The 16,636-nt window shown below is 40.4% G+C and overlaps 2 protein-coding genes across 5 annotated transcripts in view; one reads left to right on the top strand and one right to left on the bottom strand.

Annotated features, from left to right (window-relative positions):
• ZDHHC20 (zinc finger DHHC-type palmitoyltransferase 20) overlaps positions 1-13,933 on the top strand; it is a 48,897-nt gene extending 34,964 nt beyond the window's left edge. The window contains exons 8-13 of one of the 2 annotated variants that reach the window (XM_064171754.1): positions 1,054-1,198; positions 3,163-3,289; positions 4,513-4,602; positions 5,642-5,757; positions 6,148-6,224; positions 8,385-13,933. In XM_064171754.1, coding sequence (XP_064027824.1) covers positions 1,054-1,198; positions 3,163-3,289; positions 4,513-4,602; positions 5,642-5,757; positions 6,148-6,185 — 516 coding nt within the window. In that variant the 3' untranslated portion in view covers positions 6,186-6,224; positions 8,385-13,933. The remainder of the gene's footprint in view (positions 1-1,053; positions 1,199-3,162; positions 3,290-4,512; positions 4,603-5,641; positions 5,758-6,147; positions 6,225-8,384) is intronic. The other variant, XM_064171761.1, reaches the window with a different exon arrangement.
• A 736-nt stretch (positions 13,934-14,669) lies between these two features.
• MRPL57 (mitochondrial ribosomal protein L57) lies at positions 14,670-16,474 on the bottom strand. 3 transcript variants are annotated; one of them, XM_064171772.1, is made up of 2 exons: positions 16,365-16,474; positions 14,670-15,148 (listed from the first exon to the last, which is right to left on the bottom strand). In XM_064171772.1, exon 2 carries the CDS (start codon positions 15,141-15,143, stop codon positions 14,832-14,834), a length of 312 nt encoding a protein of 103 aa, XP_064027842.1. In that variant the 5' UTR covers positions 15,144-15,148; positions 16,365-16,474; the 3' UTR covers positions 14,670-14,831. The 3 variants fall into 3 exon arrangements, with proteins under 3 accessions (XP_064027842.1, XP_064027850.1, XP_064027857.1); XM_064171780.1 differs by lacking the exon at positions 16,365-16,474 and adding an exon at positions 15,896-16,311; XM_064171787.1 differs by lacking the exon at positions 16,365-16,474 and adding an exon at positions 15,750-15,862.
• Positions 16,475-16,636: the final 162 nt, after the last annotated feature.

The following is a 16,636-nucleotide window of genomic DNA, read 5'->3' as shown; positions in this document are numbered from 1 at the left end:
TACTATAATTTTTCTAATCCAGTCATTCGTGGTAGCTATTTACACCATCACAGAAGGAAGGAGACTTGTATTCTGTTGCCTGTGAATATAGGCAGTGTACAGAGATAAATATATACCTATGTGCACTTAATATTGATTGAAATCTATTTTAGTCTAAAAGCAAAATCAGCCTTAGATAAGTGAGTATACTGAATAAGCTAATGGAAAAAGTAATGGCAGTAATGCTAGCTAAACAGCTGATTGAAAATAGCCTCTCTGCTTTCATAGTGCTGTTAAAGGTCAACAACTTTAAAGTACTGTGATTTTTAGGATATAAAACCGGAACATTATTGTTACAAATCCTATTGGCCTCTTGAATGCAAACCTAAAAATAGTTGGGGCTAGGAGTGGAATCAACTGTCCAATGTGGGCTGGGGAGTGTTTTTTATATGATGGTTGTACTGAAATTGTCTTTCACATAGATTTGGTGAATCACTCCTGCCTGGTCAGACATGGCAGATTTGGTACATGGTGGATTTGATTTGCTAGTTACATGCTGGTTATTGACTAAACCTTAAAGATCATTAAAAATAAGTATCTGTCCCAGGTCTTGTACAGGAGTTGTTCAGTTTTGGAAACAGCCATTTCTCTTTCACATTCCTTATACCAGTTCAGAAGTAGGTTCAGCAGGAAAGAGTGGATGTTTTTGTTGTGTTTTCTTCCCTTCAAAGAAAGTGAAGAAGTGGACGTCTTTTCCCCATGTCTCTCTAGCTGTGGCTGCACAGTTGACATTTTTTTACTGTAGGAAGTTATATTCCTTGCCTCCTCCTGTGCATTTAAAAGCAGACAAATGTATGCACTGATGCTCCTAAACTCAGGTGGCAGGGATACTCATTTACACACCAGTTTAACAGGACATGAAAGGCAGGCCAGGCTTAACTCTTTCTTTCTTTTGTGAAAACTGAAGTAAAATACCTATAGCAGAAAGGGTGTGGCAGGAAATGTTTAGAGATGGTATTTCATTAATTGTTAACAAGTGTTAACACATTAATTTCTTTCTCTCTTTTTCTCCAGAATGAATTGCCAGACGTGCAAAATGCCACACATGCAAAATTCCACGTACTGTTCCTTTTCTTTGTGGCAGCCATGTTCTTCATCAGCATACTGTCCCTCTTCAGCTACCACTGCTGGCTAGTTGGCAAAAACAGATCAACCATAGGTCAGTTAATTGGAATATTAAACTGTCCCTTGTCCAGAAAGGGCAACAAAGCTGGTGAAAGGCCTGGAACACAAACCCTATGAGGAGAGGCTGGGGGAGCTGGGGTTGTTTAGCCTAGAGAAGAGGAGGCTCAGAGGTGACCTCATTGCTGTCTACAGCTACCTGAAGGGACATTGTAGCCAGGTGGGGGTTGGCCTCTTCTCCCAGGCAACCAGCAATAGAACAAGAGGACACAGTCTCAAGTTGTGCCAGGGGAAGTATAGGCTGGATGTTAGGAGGAAGTTCTTCCCAGAGAGAGTGATTGGCATTGGAATGGGCTGCCCAGGGAGGTGGTGGAGGCACCGTCCCTGGAGGTGTTCAAGAAAAGCCTGGCTGAGGCACTTGGTGCCATGGTCTAGTTGACTGGCTAGGTCTGGGTGCTAGGTTGGACTGGATGATCTTGGAGGTCTCTTCCAACCGGGTTGATTCTATGAAAAACAAGTTGAAGAGAATGTGCAGCCTACAGGATATGCCATTGCATATAAAAAGAATTTTAAAATACAGTGCAATAAAAAGCATATTGGGTAAAGGTAACTAAAGGTGAAATATATAGGAAAATCAAGCATATGTAGGCCCTCTGCTAGAGTCAACCATTCAGATTTATGGTAAATGTGCATTTCTTTATATTTTGAAATCTCTGAAAAACTGCATTTTGTTGTGGTTTTATGTATTGTTAAGTATGTAACACAAATTGCTACTTGCAAGTAACCCTGTTGTACTTCAGGTAGCTGGGTGGCCCCAACTAAAGTGAGGGCTCTGCTGTATATAAGCATGCTACATTTTGAACTAGACCCAGAAACATATTCTTAAATTCTGTGAAATAAAATTAACATCACTGTTAGGAAGTGACTTGTAAAAACAATGCCATAAAAAAATCGAAACACCGATGCACATTTCCTAAATAATGAAAGAAGTTGGCATAATTTCTGTGCTAGATGTTTTAAATGGCATTGACCAGTGCAAGAGCTTACCTTCGTTAGTTAATATATCTCAAATTCTTAGTAAAGTATTTTTGAAAGAGTTTTTCACAGAGGAACTGGGAAAAGGGTCAAAGACTGGTGGATATCTCCACAACTTCTTAAGTCAAAGCCTTATACCTTGCAGTGGAAGTTAAAATAAGTGGGTTGATTGAAAAGGAAAAAAAAATATCAGCTTGCTACAATGTTTTGGAAGAAGAAAACTTTTTTTGTCACTTGGCAGGATGATTAAGTCCTTATCAAGTGGATGTTAGGAAGAAGTTCTTCACAGAGAGTGTGTTTTGCCATTGGAATGGGCTGCCCAGGGAGGTGATGGAGGCACTGTCCCTGGAGGGTCTTCAAGAAAAGCCTGGGTGAGGCACTTAGTGCCGTGGTCTAGTTGACTGGATAGGGCTGGGTGCTAGGTTGGGCTGGATGATCTTGGAGGTCTCTTCCAACCTGGTTGATTCTATGATTCTATGATTTTCTTTTGATGTGTCTGTTGTTATGGGGAGAGCAATGTGTCCTCTCAGTTCTTGGTCAAGGGTGTAACTGGACTGGTTAGAAAATGATGGTGGTTTCATAGAATGTCAGGGGCTGGAAGTGACCTCAAAAAATCATCTGGTCCAGCCCATCATCTGGTTTGCTAGAGTTTGTGATGTGTTTATGTTCCTAAATACAGCCCTCATCTTTCTTTGATACTGCAGGATGCTCTTAACTTCAGAGCTTGGCAGAACTGAATTAAATTATCCTGTATGGGTTTAGGCCTAGTAGTACTTATGGTAACTTGCTTCTTGAAGAGGTGGTGCTCTGTTGAAGAATAAGGTTGGGACTTTTTTCCCGTAACCCACGTCATGGTTGTCTTGGCTTGCCCAACACTCATTTTCACAATAGAGACAGTTGAGTCTGTTTATTCATCTTTCATTTTCCTTATCACTTCAGAAACATTGCATGTTTTTTCTTTTACAGAAACATTTCGTGCACCTACATTTCGAAATGGCCCTGATAAAAATGGCTTTTCTCTTGGATGCAGCAAAAATCTCAGGGAGGTTTTCGGAGATGAGAAGAAATATTGGTTACTCCCTATCTTTACCAGGTATTCAGTTTGAATGGAAATGAATTAAGAAATGAATGGCTTTCATGACTTTCACCTTGCTTTCTTGACTTTGTCTTGCTTTGCCTAAAAACTAAAGCACAACTGAGAAGCCAACTTATAAACCCTGCATGATGAATATTGGTATAAAGACAAAGTGTAGGAATAAACTGAGAAAACTTAAGGTTTTCATTTAAAGAAGGGCCTCCCAAATACAGAAATTTTGAAAGCTTTGAGAAGTTTATTTTTAAAAATGTGCACTTTTTGGTGATGATACTAAGGCCTGATTACTGTTTCAGCTACACTGAAACATCATCAGTTTAAAAAGCCCTGCCTGTCCCTGAAAACACTTGACAGCTCTCATTTTGTTATAGATGACAGTTTCAATATCAAAAGCCACCTGAGAAATTGCGTGTGACTAAGCAGCAAAGAAGCAATTTCGGTATGATGCAAAATACTCATTTCAAAACTTCATCTGAGACATTGGTTAGAGAGTTGCAGACAAGCCTCAGAGAAGCTTGATGAAGCAAGACTGACCTGCTGGCCCACTTCTAACACTCCCAAAAGTTAGCAGAACACAAAGTAGGAGCTGTGTTTTAACACCTCTTTTGGGGGTTGTGTATCAGTTTAAAATGTTGGTGATTCCCTTTGTGAAGCTGAGATTTGGTAGCAAAGAGCAGAGGTAAGATGACCATTAAGTTGCCTCATCTTTTTGCTCAAATACTATGGTTTTTCATATGATTAAAGAGAGAAGCTGTATTGTAGATGTATCAGTCTGTTCTGCCACCATGTTTTATCCTGCATAAACTTGCATTCACACATGGCTTAGCAAGGTGATGGGCAGAAAGGGAAGAACGATCACCAGAATATTATTTATGCTATTGCTTTTGGGGCTACAGAAACCAAATAGTCAGACTGTGCCTGCACAGTGCTTTAGGGGAAGACTAAGGCTGCAGTCTACAGAAATGGTGATGTTTGTGAAATACATAGACTAGTGCTGTGTTCAGCAATCTATGCTGAATGATAGGATGGGAGTCATTTAAGCTCCAAGATTTAATTAAATGATCATCTGGTTTAGTGGTAGGAATGTCTTGCTCAAATCTGGAGTTCAACACTGCACTTAATTAATTGATCTGAGCCTGTAGTGTTTGGCTTTTGCAGTGGTGCTTGTTCAGTTCATTTAATTTAACTGCAATCAGTGATTTGAATCTTTGTTTCTGGTTTAGTTTGGGTGATGGGTGTAATTTTCCAACTCGTTTGGTGATTATGGACCCAGAGCAAGTTACTGTCCCAAGCCAAAATGAACCTGTCAAAAGGTAACTATAACATTTAAGATAGTGCTTTTGTACTGTTCTGTACTTCATGTGGAGAAAAAAATGTTTTGAAGTATTTGGGGGTTTTATCCTACTTTAAATTTTCAGATTGAGTTTGTAAGTCTTCAGAGAAGAACAGGATAGATCAAGACCGAAAAATGGTGCTGCTGGATGTGGAAACTTTCTTACAGGTTTTGACCTATAAGAGAGGATGTTGCACTAAGGAAACAGTAATAAAGGAACTGAGAGAGCTTACAGGCTCTTAACAATAACAAAAAAAGTCAAGGGGGAGACTGACTTGTGAAAATTAAGTTTAGATACATATTAGAATGAGGGAGAGGCAAGGTATTAATCTCCTTTGCTTAAACAAGGCCACCAGAAGAGGTTATTGCTGGAGTTTAGCACTGGAGGGAGTTTTAGCTTGTTGGTTTTTATCTCTCCAGTTGAAGCCTGCTTAAGATTCAAAGACACAGGAGTATGTTAAACTTCAGCAGGTGTTGACATTTGCCAGTGTAGGTATAGTTCGGAGAATTTGTAGCTGAAGCTTATTGTCAGCAGCAGTCACCTGAGTTACCAGGCTTTGGAGGGTTTCAAAGACAGTACTGAGAAGAAGTTGCTTCCAGTGCAACATCACCTCTGGAATTTACACAAGGGCAGAACCCTTGTGAAAACAGCAGACTATCCTTTTGCATTAGGAAGATGTCCAACAGAAGGCTTTAGCATTTGCCGGTGGGATAAGATGGCATTAGGTTGCTTCTCCAGACATTACTGGATAGGTTTTTGTTTTAACTGTGCAGCAGTAGTACTGTTGCCAGAATGCCATTGTTCATGATAGCTGTGAGTGGCCTACGTCAGGTAAGGACTGATGACTGGAACAAGCCTATAGGGAATCGGGGTTGGGGGACAGAGACCATGGGACATTTTTGGTTGGCAATGTAGATTTTTTTTGCTGTTCTCTTAAGCAACCTCATTACTCTACTAATGTCTGAAATAAACAACTATTGCTATTACAGAATTCTTATTGAGTTTGCTTATTTTTCAGCTCTGTAGCAAATCAGTCCTTTCCTACTCGACCACTCAGTGAATCACAGAATCGATTGCTAGCCAGTGATTGTCAGTGGGTGGAAAGTGGCCCTGAAGAGGAAAGTGTTAAAACAGGTAAGCCTGCACCATAACACTTCTGATGATTCTATCATTTTGTTTGTGGTGGGTTTTCCCTTTTTTAGGCCTAAAAAGTCATTAGGAATTGGCTGGAGTAAAGCAGAAGAAAAATTGTTCCATAGACTCTAATTGGCATGTTTAGAATTTAGGGCTAATTTGTGTCATGCTGTCCTCCAAAACAAGTTATTGCACTAAGGTAATGGAAGACAATTCTTGCTCTCATCATTTCTGATCTGCAATTTTTGATCTTTTTGTGTTTGACTAGGGGGAGGAAAATATTTTTCTAAAACAGGCTCAACACAATAAATGTGCTTTCTGGTTGGAAGTCTTTGCTATTTCTTGTGCAAGTGTGCAAAAACACATAATTGAGATTCTCTCACATTTTAGGTGCAAAAAAGCATATTATAGTTTCATTGGAAAGCTGATCTCAGTTTATTACTAACCAACATCTCAGTGAGAAACAGGTAAGATCAACATAATTGATTGCCATTTCTGTATATGCATGAGTAAACAAAATACACACATCATCCTGAAGTCAAAAGTCACTAGTCATGGAATGTAGAGTCCTCTGATGTTGCATGAGTAATAGAAAAGTCTAAATAAAATTCAGGATGGCTGTTCAGAATACAAGAATGAAAGTAATGCTGTAGTGCAGGAAACAGGGGCTGGTGGCTAGATCCAAGTCAGGCTAATCCTGTGATTTGGATTGAAGTGGATAGTGCTGGGTTTGCTACCTGACCAAGGAAAAGAATCTAATCTGCTGAATAGGCAATTTCAAGATAAACTGCTGTCCTGAGGAAACGCTGTTCTTAAGGAACAGTTCAGCTGTCTTAATCATACATTGGTAGGCTGTGCTGTGTTCTCTAAGAAGCTGTGTCCACGTGAGGAAGGAAGTAGATAAAGGTGTCTGCACAGATACTGCTTTGTCACAGCTGGAATTGGCAGTGATCTTTTATGTAAGACCTCTGTGTGTACTTTGTATTTAGGAAATGCCAGTATTGCTGCATATATGAAAACTTCCCTTGATGTATTTCCACTGACTAAATTAGATTTACGTTGAGCATAGTGACCATATAAGTTCCCATTATTTTTTATCCTATGGAGGAAAAACAAATCTTATTTGAAAAACTAGCAACTGTAGATGCTAAGGGCTGAGTCATTCACACCTTCCACACCCTACCTCCGTTTTTTCCTCAAAGAGAAAAAAAAAGGGAAACAGCTTGTAAGTTCTTGTCTTTGTTAAAACAAAATTAATAAACATTTGAGTTCTGTGAGCTCAGTAATTTTAAGATAACTTTTTTTCTTTTTTTTTAAATTTAAATAAGCCTTTTGACATGTTCTTTGCCAGGAGGAGGGGTTGGGTCTCACTTTAAAAAACAAACTCTGTCTAAAAGGTCTTTGTGAAGGATGGTGCAATGTTTGAGCTGGTGTTGGTCAGACTGCTCAATGTAAACTCATAAAACCAAAATTAGGCTAGTTGGTGGTGCTTCTGAAAAAACTACTCAACCGTGAGAACTCACCAAAGTTTTCACTTTACAACTTTTCTTAACATTTTTTTATAAATGTGCAAATTAATATCCCCAGCAAAGGACTTCTTTCAGCCTCTAGCTGTATAAAAGCTAACCTGATCTACACAAGTTACTAAGGATTTTCTGTTCTTTATAGAAAGGAATAGGCATCTTCTGTGAGCAGTTCATCCCAGCAGCCTTTGACAGAGTATTAAAAAAAGGTCTTTATCTTTCTTTCCCTTGACCTAGAGAGGGGCAGCCTAAGTGGCCAGCTTAAGCTGGACAATTAAATGGCAATGATTTGGGTGGAATTTCCTTTCTGTCTTACTTTTCTTTCTAAAGTGTGACCAAATTTAATAAAAGAAGATTGTGTACTTTGTGACATACTTGCCCAAAGTTCTGTAGTTTTAAAAGTTGTATAAATAGTGCATAATTGCAGCCAACACAAAAGCATTTTTGTATGATCTCAGATAATGGTTAACTCAGATGCAGTGTTTCAGCCCTTCTGAAATCAGTTGTATTTGATCCGTTTCCTGACAGCCAAAGTGGTTGATTCCAGTTTCCCTGAAACTGTAAGCAGCTCTGCAACTGCTGTGAGATCCAGCATCACTTTCATGCACTTTCATATACCCTGTAACAGAGTTGTATTTTTCAGTTTTATGCCTGTAGCATACAGCAGAAGCAATCAAAGTCATGTCCAATGAGTGAAGTTCCCAGGTTATTCTAGAGAAAAGAGCATGATTTGCAGAAGAAATCCAGTGCCCCAGCCAGCAGTTGCCAGGCATCACCTAAGCAAATGTAATTTGTGTCCCCATATCTATCAGTTTAATTCAAAATAAATGAGCAATTCTTGCCAGTCTGGGATCCAAGAGACATTAGCCACAGGGCGCTGGTGATGGACTGATGTTCTTAGTGCAGATAATCTTCTAAAAGGAGGTTTAAAACAAAACCAAAAAAAGCACACATCCCAGAATTACTATGAGTTTAAGTTAAGTGATCTCCTGAATCAGGAGCTTGTAAATCACACTTAACCTAGCTGCATTCTTGCAATGCACTGTGATCTGTTTATAAAAAGCTAATAATGTAATGCCATTCATTATCTTTTTGTTTCACTAGGTTTCTGCAACACATTTTGAGCTTGAATATTACTTAATTTTGTTTGGAAGAAGTTGATCAGTGAAAAATGGACCATGAACATTTTAGGAAGAGACAAGAAATTCAAGTTTCTGCACAGTACAATGGATTCTTGTAAGCACTATTGCAGAGCAGGGAAGTTAAGACATGCCTTAAGATTCTTAATGTGCATTTATGCAACACTGAATTATATATTGCTACCAAAGGGCCAAATCCTGAAGTGCCCTGCTTGGATGCACAAGGTCCAGAGTGGGAACTATGCATTTCTGCTATGCTGCAGTGGTTGAGGGTAGATTGCAGAGACTCCTACCTCCCCAAGGGCAAACTTCATACCTTAGGCACTGCAGAAGTCACTTCCATAGCCGGTATCCAGTGTACAGAAAGAAAAAGGGAAAGGGGGGACGGGATGGCAGGGGTAAAGAGGAGGGGATAACAAGAGGAATCAACACAGAGCATGGCTAATGAGTCTGAAGATCTGAAAGTGCTACTATACATAGTTCAGACACCAGGTGATGGAGAAGGGGCTGGATGATGACTTCTTCCCTCATCCTACTAACCAGTCTACCCCATGATCATAGCTCTCCAAGTCTTTCAGCACTGAGGAATTCTTCTACTAGCCATGCTTTGGAGCAAGGTAATGCCGACATTGTAAAAGCCTCGTTCTTGGGTGTGGCTTTCTTGCTGTAGGATTGAGCTTCCTCATAATTTTGATTTATTTAAAACCATGTCAAGAACAGAGCTCACTGAAGCAAACTTAGTTTTTGGTTGAAAAGATGTGGATTGTTACTTTCCAACAGTTCAGTTGTCAGCCAACAGTAAAGCCAGTCCAGAAAGGAATGAACAGTTCTTACATTTTCTGTTAATGTCTGCAATGTTCTGTATGAGGCATTAACAAAATGGTAAAGTACTCTTGAGAAAAAGCATTGCAATTGTGTATTGTTAGAAAACGGAACTAGAAGAGCACTGCTTTTTCTGTGGGACTCTTGTTGGTTTACAAATACTGTTTTATACTTTTGTTTTATCTTTTTAATAAAGACACAAGTTTTTATTGGTTCTAAAGTACCACTTAAGTATTTATGAGGAAAATAATATGGGATCATACATGTGTTCACACAGAAAATGTGTGTGCTTTTAGTCTGCTGCTTTCAAGACCAGTTTAAGTGATGCTAAGCTTGCTAAAGACAGTGCTTTGTGCAGCTGTATACCTGTTCACAAGAGACAAAATGTGTTTCCTGTAAGTAACACCGTCTGTGCTAAGCTCAAGACCTACAGCAAACAATGTGGGGGTTGGGGCAGAGGGGTGTTCCACTAACTCTGTAATAAGACTGATAGCTAACTCATCTTTGTGTGGTACTGGAATTCTGTGTCTGGAAAAAGTGACAAATACTGTTTTCCTGTCTGTAAGTGTTCTGATGTTCAGCTGAAAAGCTGACTGCAAATGTACATGAGCAATTGTCTTACAGACTGAGCCAATGATCTGGACTGAAAGAACCTGTTTGGTTTCTGATTGATTGCTACTTAAATACGTTTATGATGGCAATGCTAAGGTATCAAGTATACTTCAAGGATTAAAACCAAGTATTTTTTGTCTTTGGAAATAATAAAATTTTCTTATATATTCATCTTCTAGAACAAGAACACTTTGAGAATCTGTGAACATGACTTGGTCACTATTGAATGTTCTTGAGACAGAAATATTGATCTACACTTGCATGTTTTAAAAAGTTGCAGAATATTTCTTCTTCAAAGTCTGCACAAGAAACTTTGCATTTGCTAATTCCAAAACCTACAAAAACAGTTGCTACACATTAATTAGAAAGGTTAATTTAACTTGTTATTCTCAAATATTAAGTGAGAAGTGCCATCCAAATATAAGTAAGTTCTCAGCACTACTGCAACAGCAAAATTTCTTGGGAAAATCAACAGAGATAGAAGTCTGCAGGTTCAAATGGTTTGTTCTGAACACCAATATTTGTAGCCCCAAACACCATTGGAACTGTAATGGAGAGCCTGAGGTATCATCTGGTGCTTACTGCGTTAGCGTATTGCAGCTGAGTTAACAAACCCATATATGCACAGTCATTGACTAACAGAACTATAAGCAAAATCTGTCTCTGATATGATAAGTATCACAGATTCAGCAGTAAGGGCTCTGCCCCACTCACCAGGTACTTGATCTATCCTCATATGAATGTATATATGCTGTGGGCTAAAATCAGTATAACTTAAGTATAACTTAAGTCAGGACAGTTAATGTTCAGGAAAAACTGCAAGTAAAGAGATTGGGCTAACTCCATGTGTGCATTCTAGCAAGTGCTGGTCTTCTAAAACTAATTGTTTGTATATCTAAGGGAATTTTAGTGGCTTTTCATGAAAAGCTAATGTTTCTGACTTTTATTATGCAGATTTTGGGTACATTTTGTCACAGATTTTTTTCTTGTGTTTCAGATGAGAAAGGAAGAGCAGTGTACTTCAGATAGTTTTGAGGCCAGAGTTACACTGTTGGTGCAAAAGTGGGCATTAATGAAAAGTCACTTTTACAAATAGGAAACATGACAAAAAGATTCAGATAGGATTTCTCCAAAGTCACTGCCCCACCTTTTTATTCCCCCTGGGGCACTGGTTTCTAAGAGGATCCCCAGACTGATATAAAGGAATGAAGTCCTGTAAGGGAACTGTTTATGAACTCTTAAGGGTACATCAGTGAGTGTGGGGCAGGAGCAAATTTTCCTGGCAAGCTCTGGCTGCAGAGGATGTAGTGGGATATCTTCTGTCCTTGCAGCCCCCTCTAATGTGCAAGGGCACTCTGTGTTATATCAAATGCTATGGTAAGCAAAATGAGGGAGTAAGCCAAGAGTAACAAAGATAGTGAGGACAAGCAGCTGTTTGGCTGTTGAGTTCAAGCAGACTTGGGTATCCCTGCCAACAGGGGCAGCAGGGCTGTAAGGGTGCTCCAGGACCTCGGTCCTTCTGGTCCATATGCTGCAGAGCTGAAAACTTCCAGTGGATGCAGCAGGAAGAGAAGCCCTACATTTCAGGAGACCACAAGAGAGATGTATCCTGAGAAAACCAACTGTTGCAGGTGCTGGGTCACATACCTGCTGGTTTTATGCTTTAGCCTACTCTATTTCAAGTCTTGAAAATACCTGGCTTGTCACTAAAAATAACAGCCCCTTAATTGTTTTGATGGATCTAAAATTTTCTGTTACAAGCCATAAATAGTATTGCAGTTACTGTAGAATAGTTGACATTGACTATAATTAGGAACCAACATTGGCTGTAGTTAGAAACTGTGCTTTTAGTATTTACTTTATTTCTTTTAAAAAAAAAATCATGTACACGAGTCATGCACACAAAATTACACTAAACTCCCAGTGTGAGGACAGAAGCCTGATGAAGGGCAAGATTTCAGTGTCATCTCTCAAGATATCTGAAATGCCTTGAGATGGTAAACCTGCCCCTGCAAAGTGATGAGGCAGGGAGAGCCATAAACAGCAAAGATTTAAAACTACACAGCTAGTACTGTTTTTTCCTTAAAATTATTTAGTCATAGACTGTATGATGTACAAGATTGCTGCTCCTACCAAAGACATAGTGTGGGAGGAGAGCAGGGGTAACTGTAGGTTTCTGTCACAACTGACTTTCTGCAGTATTACTCTAAATATTCAGAGGATCATTTGAGAGGGGGGTTTGGCACTTCAATCTTTAGTTATCAGCAGAAATTTTGGCAGCATTTTTGTTACAGTTGTCCCTTGCATGTGGAATTTGCAGGTAGCAAGTTACCTTTGATACACTTTTCTCAGAAACTGGTCCTGTTCTTCAGTTCTAAATGCCAGTTTTCAGGTGCTGTCTCCTTCTTCATTTGATCTTGTGTGGCCCTTTTATATCATAAATAATCTTTTGGGGTTTAGAGGGTTTGGTTAAGTTCAATGCCATTCAATATGCACTCTTAAGAACTTTTGGATCTCTGAAGTGTGGTCTGACTGTAGCTCACCAGAGCCCCAAAAGAAGGGAAAAGGCAGCATTTGTAGCAGCATTAGTGTCTGGCAGATGCATTGACATAACTATCTGCCTAGATCTAGAGCACTGGCTAACAATTTGCTAACAAATAAAAAAGCCTTAGAACTTTGAGCTTCATAGTTTATGTTCTATGAGGACACCATCTAAAATTGTATAGAACGAGGGGACTCAGGTATGTATTTACAGAGGCTCCAAACAGTGGGTGCTTCAACTCAGTGCAGTTCAAGAATACCTTTCATGGTACGTAAAAAGTAGCGAGGTGTACAACATCAGCTCTTCTATCTCTAAATGGCACCAAAGAGAGCAGCTACATATAAAGTGATTTGTGGTAACTGAATACATTTACTACACTCATTTCTGTGTAAGTTTATTTTGTATGTATCAATGTCTTTTTATATGCATTTTTCTTAATTACGTAACTGTCATGAAACATAATGAAGCTACAGTTGTAGTTTTAATGCTGATTTATACTGGTGTTTGGCTGTTTGTTTTCTGCAACAATTACTTGAATCTTATTTCCATTAGGCAGTGAAGTCTGACAATGTTTACAGGATCACTTTGATTTTTGGGGAGTACCTCCTTTCTTCCCATCCCCTGCTCCAAGAAAGAGCACATATGCTTAGCAGTCAAGCAGATGTGTTGGGGATGAAATACTGGGATCACCTCTACTGGCACCAAAGCATTAATAGTGACATGCAGATTCTCTTGCGTTTACATTGCTTACCTGACAACTTACATGCTTAGCATGTTCCTCTCTGGTTTCTTCTACTCCTTAACCTGTTGCTGTTAGCTTTATTGTGAGAAACTTAAGATCTTTCTGAATGGTAATTCACAATTATAAAACTATCACAGAAAGAGGCAGCTTTCTTGCTAAGTCTGCCCCTCTCCCTGTCCCCTTCTTAACTTGGATGAATTAAACATCCCTGGATTTTCTCTGCAATTATTTTTGTATTTGCCAGCAAGGGTCATCAACTTTGCACTAATCACAATGTCCCAGCTGTTATACTTCCACATAGTTATTTTCAGTTGTGTTGCCTGAACTTGTAATGAGCTGTATTTAAGTTTGAAGTGTAAAAGATGTATGTAATAATTACACATTTATTGTATTTTGTATGTTACTGATAGGACTAGTCCTATGCACAGAGAAAGCATCTTGCCATTTATAGTTTAATACTTGAAGTAACTTTTTTAAATGGGCTTTTATAAATGAATTAAATACAAAATCACATTGCTTTGCCTGGAAGTTCATTCTTGTTTTAATTGTATTGTGCAATTTCCTAATATGTATATTTTTCTGTGTTATCTTAAGCCATTTATAACCATTGAAAGTGCATTCAAGATTTTGTACATCAGTGTTCAGACCTGTTCCTACTTCTCTGGAGTACAGTTCATGTTTAAAAAAGTTGTACCATTTTAGGCATCTTTTTCAAAGTGATAAAATATGAATGGATTTTGCATTCATCTGTGAATGCAACATCAACTTAATAAAAGTATGTGAAAGAATCTGAAAATTGTTTAGCTGTAGCATGTGTGTATCAGATTAGTAAGAAAAGCTGCCTGCCTGGGAAACATTTCATTAGCTGTTCAGTTTTCACACTGCAGCCGCAACAAACCTAAGACTACACTCAGTTTTGACACCCTTTCCAGAACACTTGATCTTGGGCAGGGGTGGGGAAATAACAAAACATCTGACTTCTGGCTGGCTATTTCTTCACAACACTAAACATGACTTAGACATCAAATTGGCACTGACACAGGCATCAGTCAAGTTCCTGTTAGAACTGTAAGCGCTGTAAGAATGTAGTAGCACCCAAGCTGACACCAGGAGGACAATATAATGGCATTCCACAATTCTTCCCAGAGAGTTTATTAAAAAGTGGAACACCTTACACCCTTTTTGAGGGTCCAGTCTCATACACCTAACTTTGTAGTCCTACTTCATCTTGGTCCTTGCATGCCTGAAGTGAGCACTAAAGCGGTCTTGTGATTTGTTTCACTATTGATGTATACAAAAGTATCTTTAGAAGAAAGAGCAAGCAGCAAAAGCCATCTGGTAAGTACCAGCAGATAATCCCTTTAACCAGCAGGTGTGTTCCCCTAGCTTTCAAAAGAAAATTAGCAAAGTTCATTGTCACTGTATTTGGTAGCTCAGGCTGTTGCAGACAAAACCGCTGAAGAACAGAAGGCAGACAGATGGTAGAGTCACAAAAAGAACTTTTCTAAGAAGACAGTAAGAAGAAAACACACTTGTGCTGTGTGACCACTTTTAATAGAAGATCTTATATACTCTAGCAGTCTCATTTGTCATCCACCATTGCTACACTGAATTACAAAACTGCCATAATAGGTACAACAGCAGATCCCACTGCAGTGTGTAATACACACCAAATAAAAAAAATGCCATATTATTCAAGATGTCCACCTTTTTGTCACATTTAAGTGGTTTAAATCATCACTGATGTATCTATGCTCAGGGAACTTGGCCTTCATCCGGTTTCTGAAAGCTTCCCATCTTGCACGTCTCTCTTCTGTATTATGTTTGTACTCCTGCTGCCGTGTCAGGAAAGGTCGACTCAGCCAATATTCATTCTCTGCTTCAATTTCCAGACGTCGTATCATTGCTTGCTTCATTGTAAGAGTAACCACTCTTGGTCGCCTGTACTTTCCAATCCACTGTTTTCCAGGAATTCTCTTGCGGAACAATACTGTTGTTAAAAACATCACGCCTCGAAATACAAACAAAATATAAAACACTTATCACCTTAGGGACACAAGTTAAAAATCTGACAAGAAATAATTAAAGACTCTGCACACACTCCACTGCCGTTTAGCTAGTTGTTTTGAAGTCTGAAGTTCAGAATCTGATAGCACCAAACACTACATAGACAGATGTATGACAGACGAGCTGGAAACTTAATAGCAGCTGAAGGAAACACAAATGCTTATTTCACTAAAGAGTTTACTCAGCTATCTTCACACTGACATTAAAGTGTGTACTTCATAAATCATTTACGAAAAATCCAGTCCCATACACTGTAACAAAAAATTTGCTCCCTTCCTCAATAGCTAACTACTAACATGGAGTACTTCCACGTTTATCTACTAGATCCAGAGATGGCCTTTCCTCAGTATTGTTTTGAGTGACAGTCTCCTCATAAGTTCATTGGTGTGCAGTTACCTAGTATTGTAATTTAACTATGGGAACTCTGGTTTGTGGAGAGAAAAACGATATCCTGTATTGAACCAACTAACATATATAGAAAGCACACAATACACAGGTGTAGCAAAGAGCTAAGAAAGGCCAAGCTACGTTTACATTCGACATACCTGCTCTTCATTAACCTGATTTAACTAGTCCTAAACATGTCTAACTCCTCGGTTTCTAATTACACAGCACATTCATGAATTAATAGGTAAGCCAGGTACTTTCAACACGACATAAACCTGTACTACTGCTGAGAAAAGCCGCCCACCATAACCCACTCCCGTGGTGCAACTGCGTGCCGATGCTGCACTGTCTCAGGCTAGAAGTGAACCTGTCGCTCCTCGAGAAGGGGTGGGGCAGGGATGATGTTTGCTGCCTCAGCCTCCAGTTCCGCTTCCGGCAGGGCAGGGGAAGGCAAGGCAAAGGTGCCTGTGTCCCTGGCACTCCAGCTGCTCGCCCTTAGATCCGCACCCGCTGCCGCCTCGGCACGAATCGAGACCAACGCGCAACACGATACGGCTGCCCGCCGGGGCTACCGGAGCCGCTGCGCACCCGCCAGCTCCAGGAGGCGTTCGGCCTGCAAGGCGGAGCGCTACTGGTTTCCCACCAGGGTTATCTCCCGGTTCACAGCTAGGCCAGCCCACGCGAGACCGAGGCCGACCCGCCAAAAGCCACCTTACGCTCAGGGCAAAGCAGCAGTGCTCTGGAGCCCTGTACTTCGCGGTCCCCTCACTCACCGACCACTCCGACAGCCCCGGCTCCGGCCCCGCCGTCAGAGCAAGATGGCGGCGGCGGCGGCAGCGGCCCGTCTCGCGAGAGCTCGGCTGCGGGCGGGGCCTGGCGCCGCCAATGGGCGCGCGCTGCCGCCGTTCGAAGCTGCGGCGGGGAGCAACCGTCCCTGCGGCCGGGCTGCCCCTGCACCGGCCCCGGCCCCGGCCCCGGCACCGGCCCGCCGCTTCCCGCACCTCCTCTGGGCCGCTCACGTGCCTGAAACGGCTTGGGGAGCGCA

This window comes from Pogoniulus pusillus, chromosome 3, assembly GCF_015220805.1.
Source record: "Pogoniulus pusillus isolate bPogPus1 chromosome 3, bPogPus1.pri, whole genome shotgun sequence".
NCBI classification, from domain to species: Eukaryota; Metazoa; Chordata; class Aves; order Piciformes; family Lybiidae; genus Pogoniulus; species Pogoniulus pusillus.
Note: the sequence above shows the minus strand (reverse complement) of the source record. Positions and strands in the feature narration are given on the sequence as shown.